This window comes from Sphaerodactylus townsendi, linkage group LG06 (assembly GCF_021028975.2).
Source record: "Sphaerodactylus townsendi isolate TG3544 linkage group LG06, MPM_Stown_v2.3, whole genome shotgun sequence".
Lineage (NCBI taxonomy): Eukaryota > Metazoa > Chordata > Lepidosauria > Squamata > Sphaerodactylidae > Sphaerodactylus > Sphaerodactylus townsendi.
The window spans coordinates 57,867,682-57,882,072 of record NC_059430.1 but is presented as its reverse complement, the minus strand read 5'-3'; the positions used below and the strand labels follow the sequence as shown (position 1 = coordinate 57,882,072).

General features: G+C 39.3%; 1 protein-coding gene across 1 annotated transcript in view; it reads left to right on the top strand.

The window, feature by feature from the left end:
• TRHDE (thyrotropin releasing hormone degrading enzyme) overlaps positions 1-14,391 on the top strand; it is a 329,142-nt gene that overhangs the window by 203,579 nt on the left and 111,172 nt on the right. The window contains exon 7 of the mRNA XM_048502230.1: positions 8,735-8,800. Within this exon, the coding sequence (XP_048358187.1) occupies positions 8,735-8,800 (66 nt within the window). The remainder of the gene's footprint in view (positions 1-8,734; positions 8,801-14,391) is intronic.

Here is a 14,391-nt window from a genome sequence, read left to right as displayed (position 1 = left end):
CAAGGAATTTGTCTCCGGTGCATATGCTCTCAGTGTACATAAAAGAAAATACATTTGTCAAGAATCATAAGGTACAGCACTTAATGATTGTCATATAGGTCTAGTAAGCAATCAGGAAACAATCAATAGTAATAAAACATACAAATGTAAAATCATAAAATAAAATGAAATGAAATGTCAGCACAGGCTATAATCATACAGTCATAAATTTGGGAGGAGATGGGTGTACAGGGAACATTGATGAAAAAGTAGTGCAGTAATTATATAATAAATATATAATAAATAGTTCTGACATTATCGGTGGAATTATTTGTTTAACAGAGTGATGGCATCTCGGGAAAAACTACTCTTATGTCTAGTTGTCTTGGTGTGCAGTGCTCTGTAGCGACGTTTAGAGGGTAAGAGTCTGGAAGTCAGTTTAAGTTCCTTGAGTCTTTATCTGGCTACTAGTCTATGTAAACCTCAACTTTGTGCTCTCTGTACACCTTTGACGTGGCAAAATAATGCTGCCTCATAACTCCTTGGGCACCTGTACTGAACTGAACAGAGTTAAACAGGGGCATTGCTGGGAGATAACAGAAAGACTGCCTCTTGGAAAACTTCTTAAAGGGTCAGGGGCTAACTAAAATTCTCTCCCTTTGGAGACTATACAGAGCACTAAACCCATGCTAGCTATGGGAAACTGATACTTAACAATAAAAATAATAAAGTCTTCTGTGGGGGCATGACATTGGAATTTTTTATTGTGAATTTCACTGATCTTCCTGTTACAAATTTCCTTGTGTTGATTGAACTTCAAAAGAGTTGGCTTAAAAACACAAAAGAGTTAAAATCTTTCTGCTTAATTATTAAGATGCTGATGTTAATAAAAATAATTAGTTTCATCTAGTGTAATAATGGTAATTAGTCCTCATCAAGAGATTTACTTTTTTATTTGCATTGAAATGAAATAATACAAATTAGTATAAGTGTCTTTTGAGAAAAAAACAGATCACACTTTTGACATTCAGTTGGATACATTTGTGAATGAAAGTTTATGGTTTTTATTCTATGGCTTCAGATCTGAGTCAGTATTAAAGTCAGTATTTTCTTCACATGGCTGATGTTCCACAAGTTTTCACCTAAGTTCCTTTTGATCATATTTGGGAACAGTATTCTTCCTGTGAATTATGTGGTGTGCTTTCCTTACTTGAGTAATCTGGAGCACTTTGCTCTGCAGGACCTACTTTGCCATGATGATTCTTCTGATCTCCAGCAATTTTCTTGAACAATTTTCTTTCTTTCCTCTCAGCCTTCAGTTGTCTGTCTGTCCCTTTTGTTCCTAAGCAACATGTGAAAGTCTCTATACCATTGATTACAGCACTGCACTATCTGTCCAACTTTTATGAATTTGTAAGTAAATTGCCACAAACTTCCTTTATATCATACAGATCAGCTACTATGATTTAGCTAGTGGCTAGATTAGGTTACAACCAGGCAACATAATCATAACATTTTATCATTTTTATGCTAGCTATATTAATGTGCTTTAGAAACAACAACAAAGAGTGATCTGTCACTCACCTGAGGGTTGCCATTGCTACCCAGAGGTGGGGAAAGGTTGAGGATAGTCTGTGCCAGCTTTTGCACACATGAGGAGCAGAGCCATTAGAGACCTGGCTAGCATGGCAGTGTGACATGACTGGGTGCAAGGCCGGGGGGTTCCTTGCCATATCAGGCCAGGCAAGGCACGCCTCCCCCTCTTTTTCCTTGGCACTCCCATGGCTTGGAGTGCATCCATTCTAGCTGGGCAACCTGGGCAGGCCTTAAGATTCTCTGCACCTGGCCAAGTCGACCCTAGCAGTGACCTCTGCTCAGCACCATTCTCGCTGCTCCAGTAGCCATGACCAAAAGATTGTTGTCTGCAACAGCCAGTGCACCAAGGCCTTGATGTTCACCACCATGCAGTGAGCCAAAACCTTTGGCAGTTTTGTGCTGGCAGATCATTCTCGCCCAGTTGGGTGACCAATGCTTGTGGAGGACCAGCCTCGCCAATTGCAACACATCCGCTGTTGAAAGGAGGGCATCCCAACACATCCCACATTGTCCAAATCATGACACTGATATGTCACAGCCATTGAGGCCCAGGTTATTGCCCCATCCACGCAGCACATATATTCTGGCCCAGTGAACAATACTGTGCCTCATGATCCACACCTCTCTGGGCAGCCCTAGGAGAACTAAAGAAACACGCCTGGTCAGTATCAACAATCTAGCCCTGGGTGGGCATACCTATTTTAAGCATCCAGGATCATCAGCCATTGACCTGTATCTGGGCCCCAAGAAGATCAAGTGTGACCACGGTTGTTAGTGCCCCATCCAAAAGGAGTATGGACAAGCTCTCTGAGTGGGAGTCTCAAGGCAGGTACACAGTATGCTGATGAACTGAAAGCAGGACAAGGAGGCCCTGTCAGTGTGAGGAGGAGGGGTCTTAGTTGAGGGTCTCACTGCAAGAGACTCTACCATGTCCCTCACCAGGCAGGAATGTCCCAAGCACAACCTCTAAACCCCACATCCTTTGGTCTGTTTTGGAGCAGCACATTCAGATGTGCACCTCCCATGCCACCACCCAGATGTACCCCATTGCCAAAGTCCTACTACTGCAGTTGTCCCATGAATTTGAGATCAAGTCACTGCAATGAAAGGCTCCAAAGAAAGCCAAGGAAAAGGCAGCTTGAAACAGACTGACCTCGAATGACAAGTAGCAAACCAAGGCATGCAGAGTGCAAGACTGCCAAGCCGGCTCCACCCTTCCACAGGAATGGGTCTGGCACTCCCATCACCGTGCAGTAGAAGGCAATGGCTGCTAGGTGCAAGCACAGTGTCCTGGATGCAAAACCTTGGGACTTGAGGTGAACAAGGTAACGTAAAAGTATTCCCTCACTGAGCTGTCCTGCCCTGCCACAGCGCAAGGGTGCTAGAAAGCCAAGAAGGCTGCCACTGCCTACTCATAGACCTGCTGTGTTTCCAGGACTAACGAATCCAGCAGCCCCTGTGTGATCAGTTGCTGCCAAAGTTCCAGAGGTCCTGTGGAAAGGCCTTGAGGTGATGGTTCATGCCAGGGGCTATGGAGTGGAACATCTTTTCCTGGAAGCAAGACAAAGAATCTGTGATGTCGTTACTGGAGTTATTGGAGTTTATTTTGCTGAGAAAGATATGTTATTCACCTAGCATAAAACAACAAATTTCTGGACCAGCTGCATGACTCACTCTGAACATGATGTCTGTCTGTTAATCACCCTGACCCCAGCCGGACTGTCATACCAAAATATGATGTGTTTGTCCCTGAACAAGTAGACTGTGACCAAAATCAGAAAAAAATTCAAGGAACTTGAGGTTCCAGAGGATACTTTCACTTGCCCATTAGCTGGGCCAGAGCTGGGTGCCCCACAAGAAACGCTCCAAATCCCAAACTGGCAGAGGAATCAGAATGGATCTGAAAAGCCTCCTCGAGTTCTCACAAACGTTTAACAAGCAGCTGACAATGCAGAAACATAATTGTTGTTCGAGATTTCCATTCTAAAAGTTATTCTAACTCTAATCGAATCTTGGCTGCTGTCTGTCTGTCTCAGTCAGTAGTTGATCTGATAAAGGTGAAATGATAATACCTCTAGCTTTTGAATTCCATTTATCCCAGGTTCCATCTGGCTGGTCTGGTTTTGGTGTTGAGAGAAAGCTCCATAAATTTTCCTTCTATAGGATAGCTTTCATGCACAATCTTCATGTTGAGAAATGTAAATCTGTTGGCATTTCCATGCAAATGCTGTACCTCTCTCCACAGGAGGCAGCCAACTTCACACCTTGTCTTTGTTTCCTGGCTATCTGAGCCTGGGGCAAACGTTTCCTTTTTCTTTTAATCAGTGCAGTTAAGTCCTAGTGCCTTTTTATGCTGGTTATATTAATGTGCTTTAGAAACAACAACAAACAACTTTTCTGTTTAATCATATATATCTTTCAGTAATACCTTAGAGACCAACAAGATTTCCGGGGCATAAGCTTTTAGGAATCCAAGGTCTCTTAGTCAGAGATATGAAAGGAGCCTTGATTCTCCAAAACTTGTTGGCCTCTAAGATGCTACTGTACTCAAATCTAGCTATTCTACTGCAGACCAACACAGCTACCCTCTGAAACAATCTTCCAGTAAAACACTGATATTGTTTGCCTGTATTCAGTTAAATGTAGTATATCAGAAATATCACTGATAAAAAGTCCCTATAAACATCCAGGATAAAATAATCAATTATAGGCAGTATATTGTGCTTTTTTGGATTTCCTCTTCTGAATGTGCTTTGGAAAGAATCATTAAAATTCTTGGTGCTTAAATATCTGTGTTTCTGAATATAGTTGTCTGCCCCATTCTCTTTGTAACTATATATGTCTAGGAATAGGGACTCAGTTTCTCCAGATAAAATTAGAAGAGCTCTGGTGTCCCTCAGTTTGTAAACTGTGCTATGGAGATAATATCTACACTTCTTTGTGCTGTACTTCTATGCTCCCCTTTACACACCAAACTTCTTCAGTAATGCAGAACTCTTAGAATGTTGGGCTGGATACCAATGTAAACACACCTCTGCACTTTTTTTCATTCTCCCAGTCTTGCAGCAGATATGAACAGCAGTGAGACACAGGCGCATGGGCCAAAAACAGTGGTGTGAAAACAGTGTGAAAACGGTGTAAACCCTTTTACACTGTTTTAAACTGTTTTACACCATTTTCACACCACTGTTTTTGGCCCATGCAGAATCCACCACAATGTGGCTTGTGCCACATTGTACTTGTGGTTTCCTGAGTCTCTGGCCTATTATGCATGGAACACTTACTTTGGGACTCCTCTCTGCATAGTGGGCTTTCAGTGGGCTCTCCTCTGTTTACATGTGAGAAAGCACTCCCTCCTGTGTGCATAGTTTTTCTTCAGAAAACTCTCCCAGTCTGGTTCTCTTAACTCCACCCATCAAATTCTTAAAGGCACAGATTTTAAAGGCACTTATTCTTATTCTTAAAGGCACAGATTTCACTACACTTGGTAGTTAAGATTTCTCTCTATAGTATATATACTATATATATATATATATATACTATATCATATATATATCCCCTTCATATGGGAATATATAGTATATATGACACACACACACACACACATATATATATATATACACATACATATTTCGCTACCCTCTCAGCTGCTGCTGCCCCAAGACCCTGTAGAGACTTGGTAGTGCCAAACACTTTCTGTTATGTGACAATATGTTGATATATCAATAGAATGCCAAGGTCAGTGTGTTTTGGCTAAGCCTCTGTGAGTGAGCTTCTTTTCTTCTTTTCTTTCACTATCCTAGATACTTTATTTTTCACTAAGGCCCTTTCCTCATGGGCCAATTACACCAGGATAACACCAGTAAAAACCCAGATTGGGAAGAGGGAACTTTGCATGGATCCTGCTCCTAACGCGGATCCGCTCTGGGTCCCCCCCCCCCCCGGGTTATTCAAGAATCGTGATTTTCACGATTCCTTTGTTTTAATGTGCCTCACAGCCACAGCTGAGCAAATGAAAACCCCTTGTCTGACTCCCATCTGCAGAGCCATGCAGGGGAAATGGGCCATGTCATGGCACAGGGGGTCAGTCCTGCCCTCACAAGCAGGCAGGGAAGAAAAAAAGATGCACATTTGTGTGAAGGTGCGCACCCCGGCCAATGCTCTGGCTGCCAAGGGATAGCCAGCCGTGCGAACGGGGCGAGGACAGGTTCCTGTAACCCGACTTTCCCCTGCTTTTATTGGCCCGTGCGGAAAGGGCCTTAGTCATATGGAATAGAGTGAGGTATACTATATATATATATTCAATATATATATATTGATCCACCAGCAGTTATATATATATATATATATATATATATATATATGGATATATAGTTGATATCAATGATATATAGTATATATATATATATATATATATATATGATATAGTATATATATGCAGGACACTTCAAATAGAATTTCTTAATTTTAAGAATGTTGTCTTTAAATGTCATTTTTATAAACCAAGTTTGACATGCTTTGTTCTCTAACTTAAATTCATGCCGTGAATTTGCTAATATGCTGAATTTCATATGGGGTTCCAGCTGTGGCTGTCTAGTGTCAACAAAATGATTGTTCTGTAACTTGGATATTGCTTGTTGGTTGGTATTCAAATGACAGAAATAATGTTTAATTTCTTGTGTGAGTGCTTTGCAACCTGTTGTCCTCATTATTGAAATGAATTTGAGATCACAGAGCAGCCTGAGGTTTTAAAAAATAAATGGTGACTAATGGAGGAAGAAGGGACAGTGGAAGGATGGACAGTATTTGCTTGAAGGACATGATCCTGGAAGGAAGGGATAAAATGATTTTGAGGAAAGTGGGATGAAATGGGGGAGGGGAAGTAAGTTGAACTTTGCAGTCCTTGTACATTTGTACTTATGTGATTTTGAGATGGGAGAAGCGGGTGACTGGTGTAATGAATTGGTTTTGAGAATAAGGTGTGACAAATTTCAGTTTTTACCACTGACATGTTTTAAAATAAAGCAGTGCTAATTCCCAGTCCCAACATGTGTTCTTCAAAACATTGGTATCCTTCTCTTTATTGGTCGACATAGAAGTCAACTGGATATCTGAAGTCAGAGAAAGGTTGTGTACATTATCCTTCAGTTACTTAGATCACATGTTAATGAAAGACTAACACTTCATACTTCTCTCTTCTTTTGAAAAAAAAACATAATCATGTGTAAAGTGCAATGTATCAAAACCTGTGCATTATTAATCGCTTTTGGTTAACCTATAACTTCTTATATACATGTTCCACGTTTCCCTGTGTACTATCTTCTGTTCCCATGAGGCCCCTGAAACTCCATAACTTCCAGATTACACATTATACCTATAAGGAAATGAAGAAGTATATTAATTCTTCTTTTTATTGAAATTCTGTTCTGTATCCAGATAACTTGTTTGCTTAGGGAAACAAATTCTGTTTCCTCTCTGTTTTAGTGTCCTTTAAATAAGCTGTATGGCTGACGGGCATCCCTTTCTCACAAATAAGAACACATCATAAAGCAGAGTGGGAGCATTCTATATTATTAAATGAGATAGACCTTAATTAGAGAAGAGTTAAAACTAAAAGGAAATTTTAAAAAATGTAATATTACCAGCTGCTTCTGAAATTTGATCTATGACTTGTAACTAATATATGATGAATTGACATTTCTATTAATCTATCATTTGTCATTATGTACTTCATGTTATTATTAGGCAGATGTTTCATCTTAATTTTGCATAGGTGTCATTTTTTTCTAAAAATTATAGAATGCAGCTTTTAGCATTCGATCCTGTTGAACTTTGCATGTCTTGCTCCTGTGCTTCTGTGTCAGCTCTTCATTCACAATTCTGAAGTCTTAATCTCTTGTTAAAAGTATAGAAATAACTATGATTTCCATAGTTATTAGGTATTAATGAAATATTGTGTTTAATTTAGGTTAGTAAAATTTTCCACAGATGAAAAATGAATGGAAGATACCATAGTGTTTATGATGGTTTTGTTTTATGATTCTGTCTAGTTTTCTAGAATAGCCCATGCAACATCATGCTAGTTCCTGCTAGGTTTTATACTGTTATGGAAAACATGGACCACTGTTGGATTAAAAACTACAATGGACCTCATGTTTGCTTGGTAATTTGCAACATTAAAATCTCTACTGTGTCTAAACCTCAATTCCTATTGCTTCCTCATTCTCTAGAAATCAGGGGTAGGGAACCTGCGGCTCTCCAGATGTTCAGGAACTACAATTCCCATCAGCCCCTGCCAGCATGGCCAATTGGTTCCCTACCCCTGCTCTAGATCATCAAATTCATGGAAACCTTTATGTCTTTGTGCACAAAGCTTGAAGCAACTACAGTGCATATTCACATATCTCTTCTTTCTCTGTGCTATACTAGTTACCTAATTTCAGCGGTGTAAATTTTTTAAGGCTATGTATATTGCTGTGTCAGGCTGAAGTGATGCAGTATATTCTACCCCTTTTTTGCACTTGTAGATTAGGTCATAAATCTGTTGAGTGAGCAAAGGAATTCTCTGTCACTTATAAAGAAATTATTTTGTGCTTGTGCATCTTTTAATAGAAATGAATGGCATATGCCTGCCCATGTGGGCTGAGATAGGGCCTCTAGTCAGAAAGATACACAATCAGTTCAGCACACTAGCAATACCACCCTAAGCAGGCCAGTGAAGTCAATGGGCTTAGAAAAATACAACTGTTTAGGATTGCACTATAGGTTTTCTTCAGTCACAATATATTCCATAATTTTGTTATTTATTTCATGCATTGCATTGTGGATTTTTGTTTCTAAGAACAACTACTGGTTGTTCCAGCTGTAGAAAATAATGTGCTTTTGTATGTATTATAGCTTATTAGCAGCCCACTTCCAAATAACTTCCTTTCTATACTTACAAGTTATTTTTCCCCCTTTGTCTTCCTAAAGCATGCAATGGGAGTTTGTCATTGTGCAAGGTGTTTTAAAAGCTATCATTTTATTGTATCTTGACATGTGATTATTAAAAGAAATTCTATAATTATTTTAAAAAGGAATAATGGAATGCATTTTAGTACAATGAACCTGTAAGTGTGGAAAACAACCCAACATTTTCTTTTGTGAATTGTGTTTACAGGGTGCAGCCTTAATTCGAATGCTGGCTAATTTTATGGGTCACTCAGTGTTTCAGATGGGCCTACAAGTATGTAGAAAACCATTCTTTCTTTTTTTGTCTGCTTGTGTTTCTGTTTGTGATGGTGTATTTTTACTGCATATATTTCTGCCAGTTAAATCTCATCTGTTATACTAGCAACACATATTTAACAGTGGAATAGATTGTGGGAACAATCCTAAACTAGACTATTTAAATTCAATTTTATTCTGTGGTGCTTACTCCCATGTCAATGTTCTTAGGATTGCAGCTCATGCTACTTTATGTCCCCAGCAGATGACAGTGGTATATTTATTTTTCAAAGTGTCAGAATTATGCTCTTTAACTATAATGCATCATTTGGATCCATTTACCACCTTGTATGGAGTTTCAGATCTTTTTCAGATAGTGTTGTCCTTCAATTTCAAGATGATTGTGGCTAGATTCTGATTCTGAATAAAACATGAGAATGAAAATATAGACTTTGCAGCAAAATGTGTACTACCGTAAACAATCGTACTATTAATGATTTTTTCTTCATTATCAAATCTCTTCTGCTTTACTTTTACTTTTTTATTTGGAAGTTTTTCTGTTGCCTTTATTATGTTTTCAAAACTAATTTTTCCTTTAAAAAGTAAGAAAAATTGAATGGGCAGAATTTCTATTCACTGTGCTCTTTTCAGCAATAATTCCAAGTAAAGTAATGTTCTCAAAATGATTTAAGAGCATACAAACCAAAGCAGAAAAACAATGCAACTCCCTTTATTCCATTGAAACCTGTTGGAGCAAATCAACTATCAGGCAGATGTGATTGATGAATTATGTATGATGCAGTCTGTTACTTAGAAGTGTCCTTTAAAGTAAATTGATGTTCACCTGAAATACAATTATGCTAAAATGGAAAGAGCAATCAATCTTATCTTTTCTTAGTAAGCTTTTTCAATCGGAAATTTAAATAACCTACATCTGGGATCAGGTCATATTTTAGCATGGTAATTTTATCTTCAACCCAATAACCAGAAAGCTAAAGAATAAACCAAAAGTTACATAAATATATCACATATATTGTATAAAGATACATTTAATATGACAGTGGCAGAAATTATTATTGTATTTCCCTTGAAATTTGATGGGACTTCAGTATGGTTTTCAAAGAGAATTGTGTTTTAATTTCATGAAAACCTCTGTATACCACCCCACCCCTATTTTCTGTAATGTACGTTCTTATTGGTCTTGTTTTCTAACCACATTTCCCAGCAGATACTGTGGAAATAGTAGATGTCTGGAATGCACAGTACAAACCGAAAACTAGCAAATTGTACAGTTGCATAAGGAGAATTGTATTCACATTTCTGTTAAGCTACAAAAATTACTGGGTGGACTTGGGCAAGTCAATAATTTGTATCTATTTTCTCCAATCCTTGTCCTATTATATTACATTATGTAATCTGCCTTGAGTGTTGTTGGAAAAGGCGGTCCATAAATAAGATTAATAAATGCATTAGAACTATGCAGTGCAGTTTGACTTTGGATCCAGCTGAATAATTCTCAGGACAACCCATTGCTATAGTTATTGCAAAGATAGAGTGACAATAACATTGTGTGCAGCACACTTAGAGCACTATTCCATGAAGAATTACTCCAGATTAAGCCCATTGAAATAAATAAACTTAGACTCGAGTAACTCTCCTTAGGATTAATTTGTGAGTACCTTGAGAAATGAGATATGAAATTTAATGAATTAGAAACAGACAAGCAGGGACCCATAGGGAACTTGCTGGACTTGTGGGGGTAGTGGCTGCAATGGTGGCGGGCAGCAACAACAGTTAATGCTGCTCTGGGCCTGTGGGAGGACATAGTAGTAGGGAAGACAGGGAGCTGAGCCTGCAAGGGCAGTGACAATGGGAACCTTGTTGGGCCCAGGAGAGGCAGCAACAATGGGAGGTAGAGAGCCTTGGTACTCTGTTTGCCTGACATTCTGCCCACTGTGACTATTCTCCTCTTGGGTCAGCTTCTCAGGGCTGAGTTAACGCCAGAGCTATGGGCCTTCTGAGCTGGCCTCCTAGCTTCTATCTGGTCAGGAGGCAGCTGCCTGAAGCCAGTGGCAGTTGACTCACCATTAGGAGTAATGTCAACCATGGTGAAGATGGAGGAGGCTGGCTGGAGCCTGGTGATGGCTGCTGCCTGTCTGTTAGGGTGGGTCTTCTGAGGCCCAATTTCACTGGCCCAGTCTGCCTACAACCCTGTCCCAATTTTCTCATGAGAGTGTCTCTCAGATCTTTGGCCCTGATCTGTCACTGCCTGCTCCTTCAGTGAGGGCCACATCAGCCTCTTTAATCCAGCATCCACAGAGGGGTTCATGTCTTTGGCCAAGAACTGATCTCTTGTGATTCAGTGAGAGATGGTTACATGGCAGGGTTGGCAGCTACATAGGGCTTCCTGTCTTTGGCAGCAGCTCCAGAAGGCCACCTATCCCAAACAGTGCTGCAGTTAGCCACATATGACCCCCCAAAAATGTGAGAGGACAGGACAGAAGTGCCTTTGTCCACATACAGCATGACTGCAGCTAGCTACTCCAACCTCAGTGCCACCACCTCAGAGGCTGAGGAGAAGAGGGAGTGATCATGGGGCTTTGCCTAGGTTCCTCAATTAATAGAATTAACTATATCCATCCATTTCTGGTAACCTTTTAGATCATTAAACCTGGGAAAGACTTCCAAGTTTACACAAAAACTTCCTTTCTGTTCATCTGGCCCTGAGAGGCAGATCTAAGTATCCACAGATATTATATATCCATTAAGTAACCAAGCTAAGAACATATTGGGATTTCTCTTTTATATATGCATATTCTTCCTTACCCATTGAAATGCACATTTACATCAGAAGTGTCCATTTCTGATAGCAGTAGTTCAAACTGGGTTTTCCCCTCTTCTAGTCCAATTCTAAGTCTGATGTGTGAGAATATCTAGAAATCACCATATTAAGATTTGTGCAAGTGTTTGCCTTTCTGAGTTTAATTCTGGGCATGTTGGGGTGACCATCAGAGATAATTTCCTAGGGGAATATTCAGAAAGAGGTAGTAGAGGAGGACTGTTAGTGAAGTTTTCCAGTTTGTTTTTTAAAGAAAGAACAAAAATTGCATTTCTTTTGGTGTCCAGTTTATATGTGAGCACTAAATTACACTGTAAACATGCTTAGGGCGGTTGTTTTTAAAAGGTGCCCTCTGTCATTTCAAGTCATTTTATGAGGCGTTTGCTATAAGTACATTTGCATTCATCTTTGCTAGATTTGATTATTCTTAGGCCAGTGTTTATTTCTGTGAGTTTGTCTATATTACATTTGCCATTTGGCAGCTCATTGATCATACAGATCAGTATCCTTTTGAACTTTAGTTGCTGCTATATTTGTGTTCATCATTCACTTTGATTTAGTGCATCATCAGCAGTTTGCATTCATTTACAGCAGGATCTCCTGTCTCTGTGATAAATTAGCATCTATTGCACTCTAGGTTGTACTGTATACATCATGCCAAGGACCTTTTATCCACTCCACTAGACAGACATTTAGAAGTTCTGGTACCAAGAGGCCCTTTAAACATTATCTTATTTGCCTAGGAGCCACCTGTTTCATTAACAGCTTCTTCATGGCTTTTGTAATTAACCCAACTGCATGGATGGGACTGATCACAAGTTTTTTTCGCTCCACTGATTCTCAGTGCCATATTTGGTACCTTCACCATAGGTCCTGCCTACATGATTGTGACAATTAACAGTTCTCCCATCATCATGGGAGGCTTCTGAAGAAAAATGGTTTCTTCAAGGTAGTTCGAATGTTCAAAGAACCTTTAAGTTACTACTATTGTGGAACAAATGGGCCTGTTTTTCAGTAAAATAATCTTGGGGAATTGGGGATGCAGGTTGCTACAAAGCCAAGCGTCCAATTGGCTTTTCTGCCATTTGTGTGTCATGCTGCTTATTTCTAGGAGTCTTTTTTTGTGTACTACTGAAATTTTTGCCATTGTCATATATTACCCATATTACCAGACTTGTACAAGAGAGAGAGGGCAAATATACAAGGAAGTTATTCTTTGTCTTCTAAAATGCATCTATCTATGCATCTAAAATGCATCTATAAATATTTCCATTATGCTTTTCACTCTTTGATTGTGGCCCTTTACACTTATGTGTCAAGGCTCGTCCCTGGCCACCTGCATATGCCTGAACAGTTTTTTTTAAATTTCTTATCTGGTGTCTATTTCTATACCTCTGTGCCTTCCCAGATTGAAAAGTTCCTTCCCTTGCCCCCCCCCCCCTTGTCATAATCTTTTAGTCAATTCTCCCAGGATGGAGTTTGATTTCTGACCAAATGCCCCTCCCCTGGCTCAGTCTTTCTTCTTCTGCAAGCTCCTTCCCAGCCTGGAATAGGCTCTGTCAGCCTCAGGTTTCTCATTACCTCCTGCCCCCATGCTCAGCTGGCCTGGCTCCCTGGCTTAATGTAGCTGTCATCCTCCTCAACCTCTCTCTCTTCTGCTGTTCTTCTTCCTTCATTTCCTCAAACATCAGACTTTAAATCTCCCAGTCAAAAGTTCACTTGCATTGGCTTACCAACCACAATGTCTTATGAACAGAAATTTTCTCTAAGGTAATTGGTTCTTTATTTTTCAAAATATCTGATGCTGGTTGCTTTGCTAAGATAATTTTTCATACTGGAAAGCAAATTTTGAAAAAGACCTCAAGGATCTGCCTCAAGCAGTATATAATACTATCAGTTGAGGAACTTAAAACATTTTGAGCCACATTCGCCTTCAAAAATATTTACCCATGCATCCTATGCATGTTATTCAGACAGAAGTCCCATTGAATTCAGCAAGATGTACCCATGAACAGAATGGCAGCCAGTGATTCCAAAGGCTGTGAGGATGAAAACCTGTAATTAGTGTTGTCAGTATTTGTCCTTGTACTTTGCTGCATACGTGTGCTATTGCATGAGGATCAGGTCACAGACAGGTATAGTTTTTTCCAATCTGTCCCTGTGTAGACATATCTCCTACATCCATCACCTAATGGTAATAAGGTGTATACAAATTTCATCCTATAGCGAAGAGAGAAACCAACAGAAATGAAGTTTACATGATCCTGATTTCTTTCCCTTCCTGAAATCTATTACTTTGGGACTTCAAGGCACTCAAAGGCATCCAAATATTTTTTCACCATGTGTTGTAATCCCTTGTATTAACAGTTTTTGTTACTTTTGAAGTCCTGCTAATAAGAAATATTAAGAAATCATTTTTACTCCTCTGTTTCTATGACATATGAGATAAGGAATATAATCTTTCTGTTATAGCTCAGCTGTTACTTTATCCCATGGCTACAATGTAAGGTATGCCAAGCTTCTACTATTTTCTCTTCGTCTGCTGAATCCATAAGGAAATTTGTGCTTCTCTGTGCTTTAAATTGTGTAGATTTATGATGGTTCTGTGGATCATAAGCTTGACTGTTTGGATTTCAAAATGAAGATCTGGGATTTATACAGCATGTGCTGCAAATGATTTGTAAAATGGCAATATTTTTACTAAATTTCAAAATCTGCTTTATAGGAAGAAAGAGCACCAAAATGATACTCAATGGGTATTTTTTAATTCC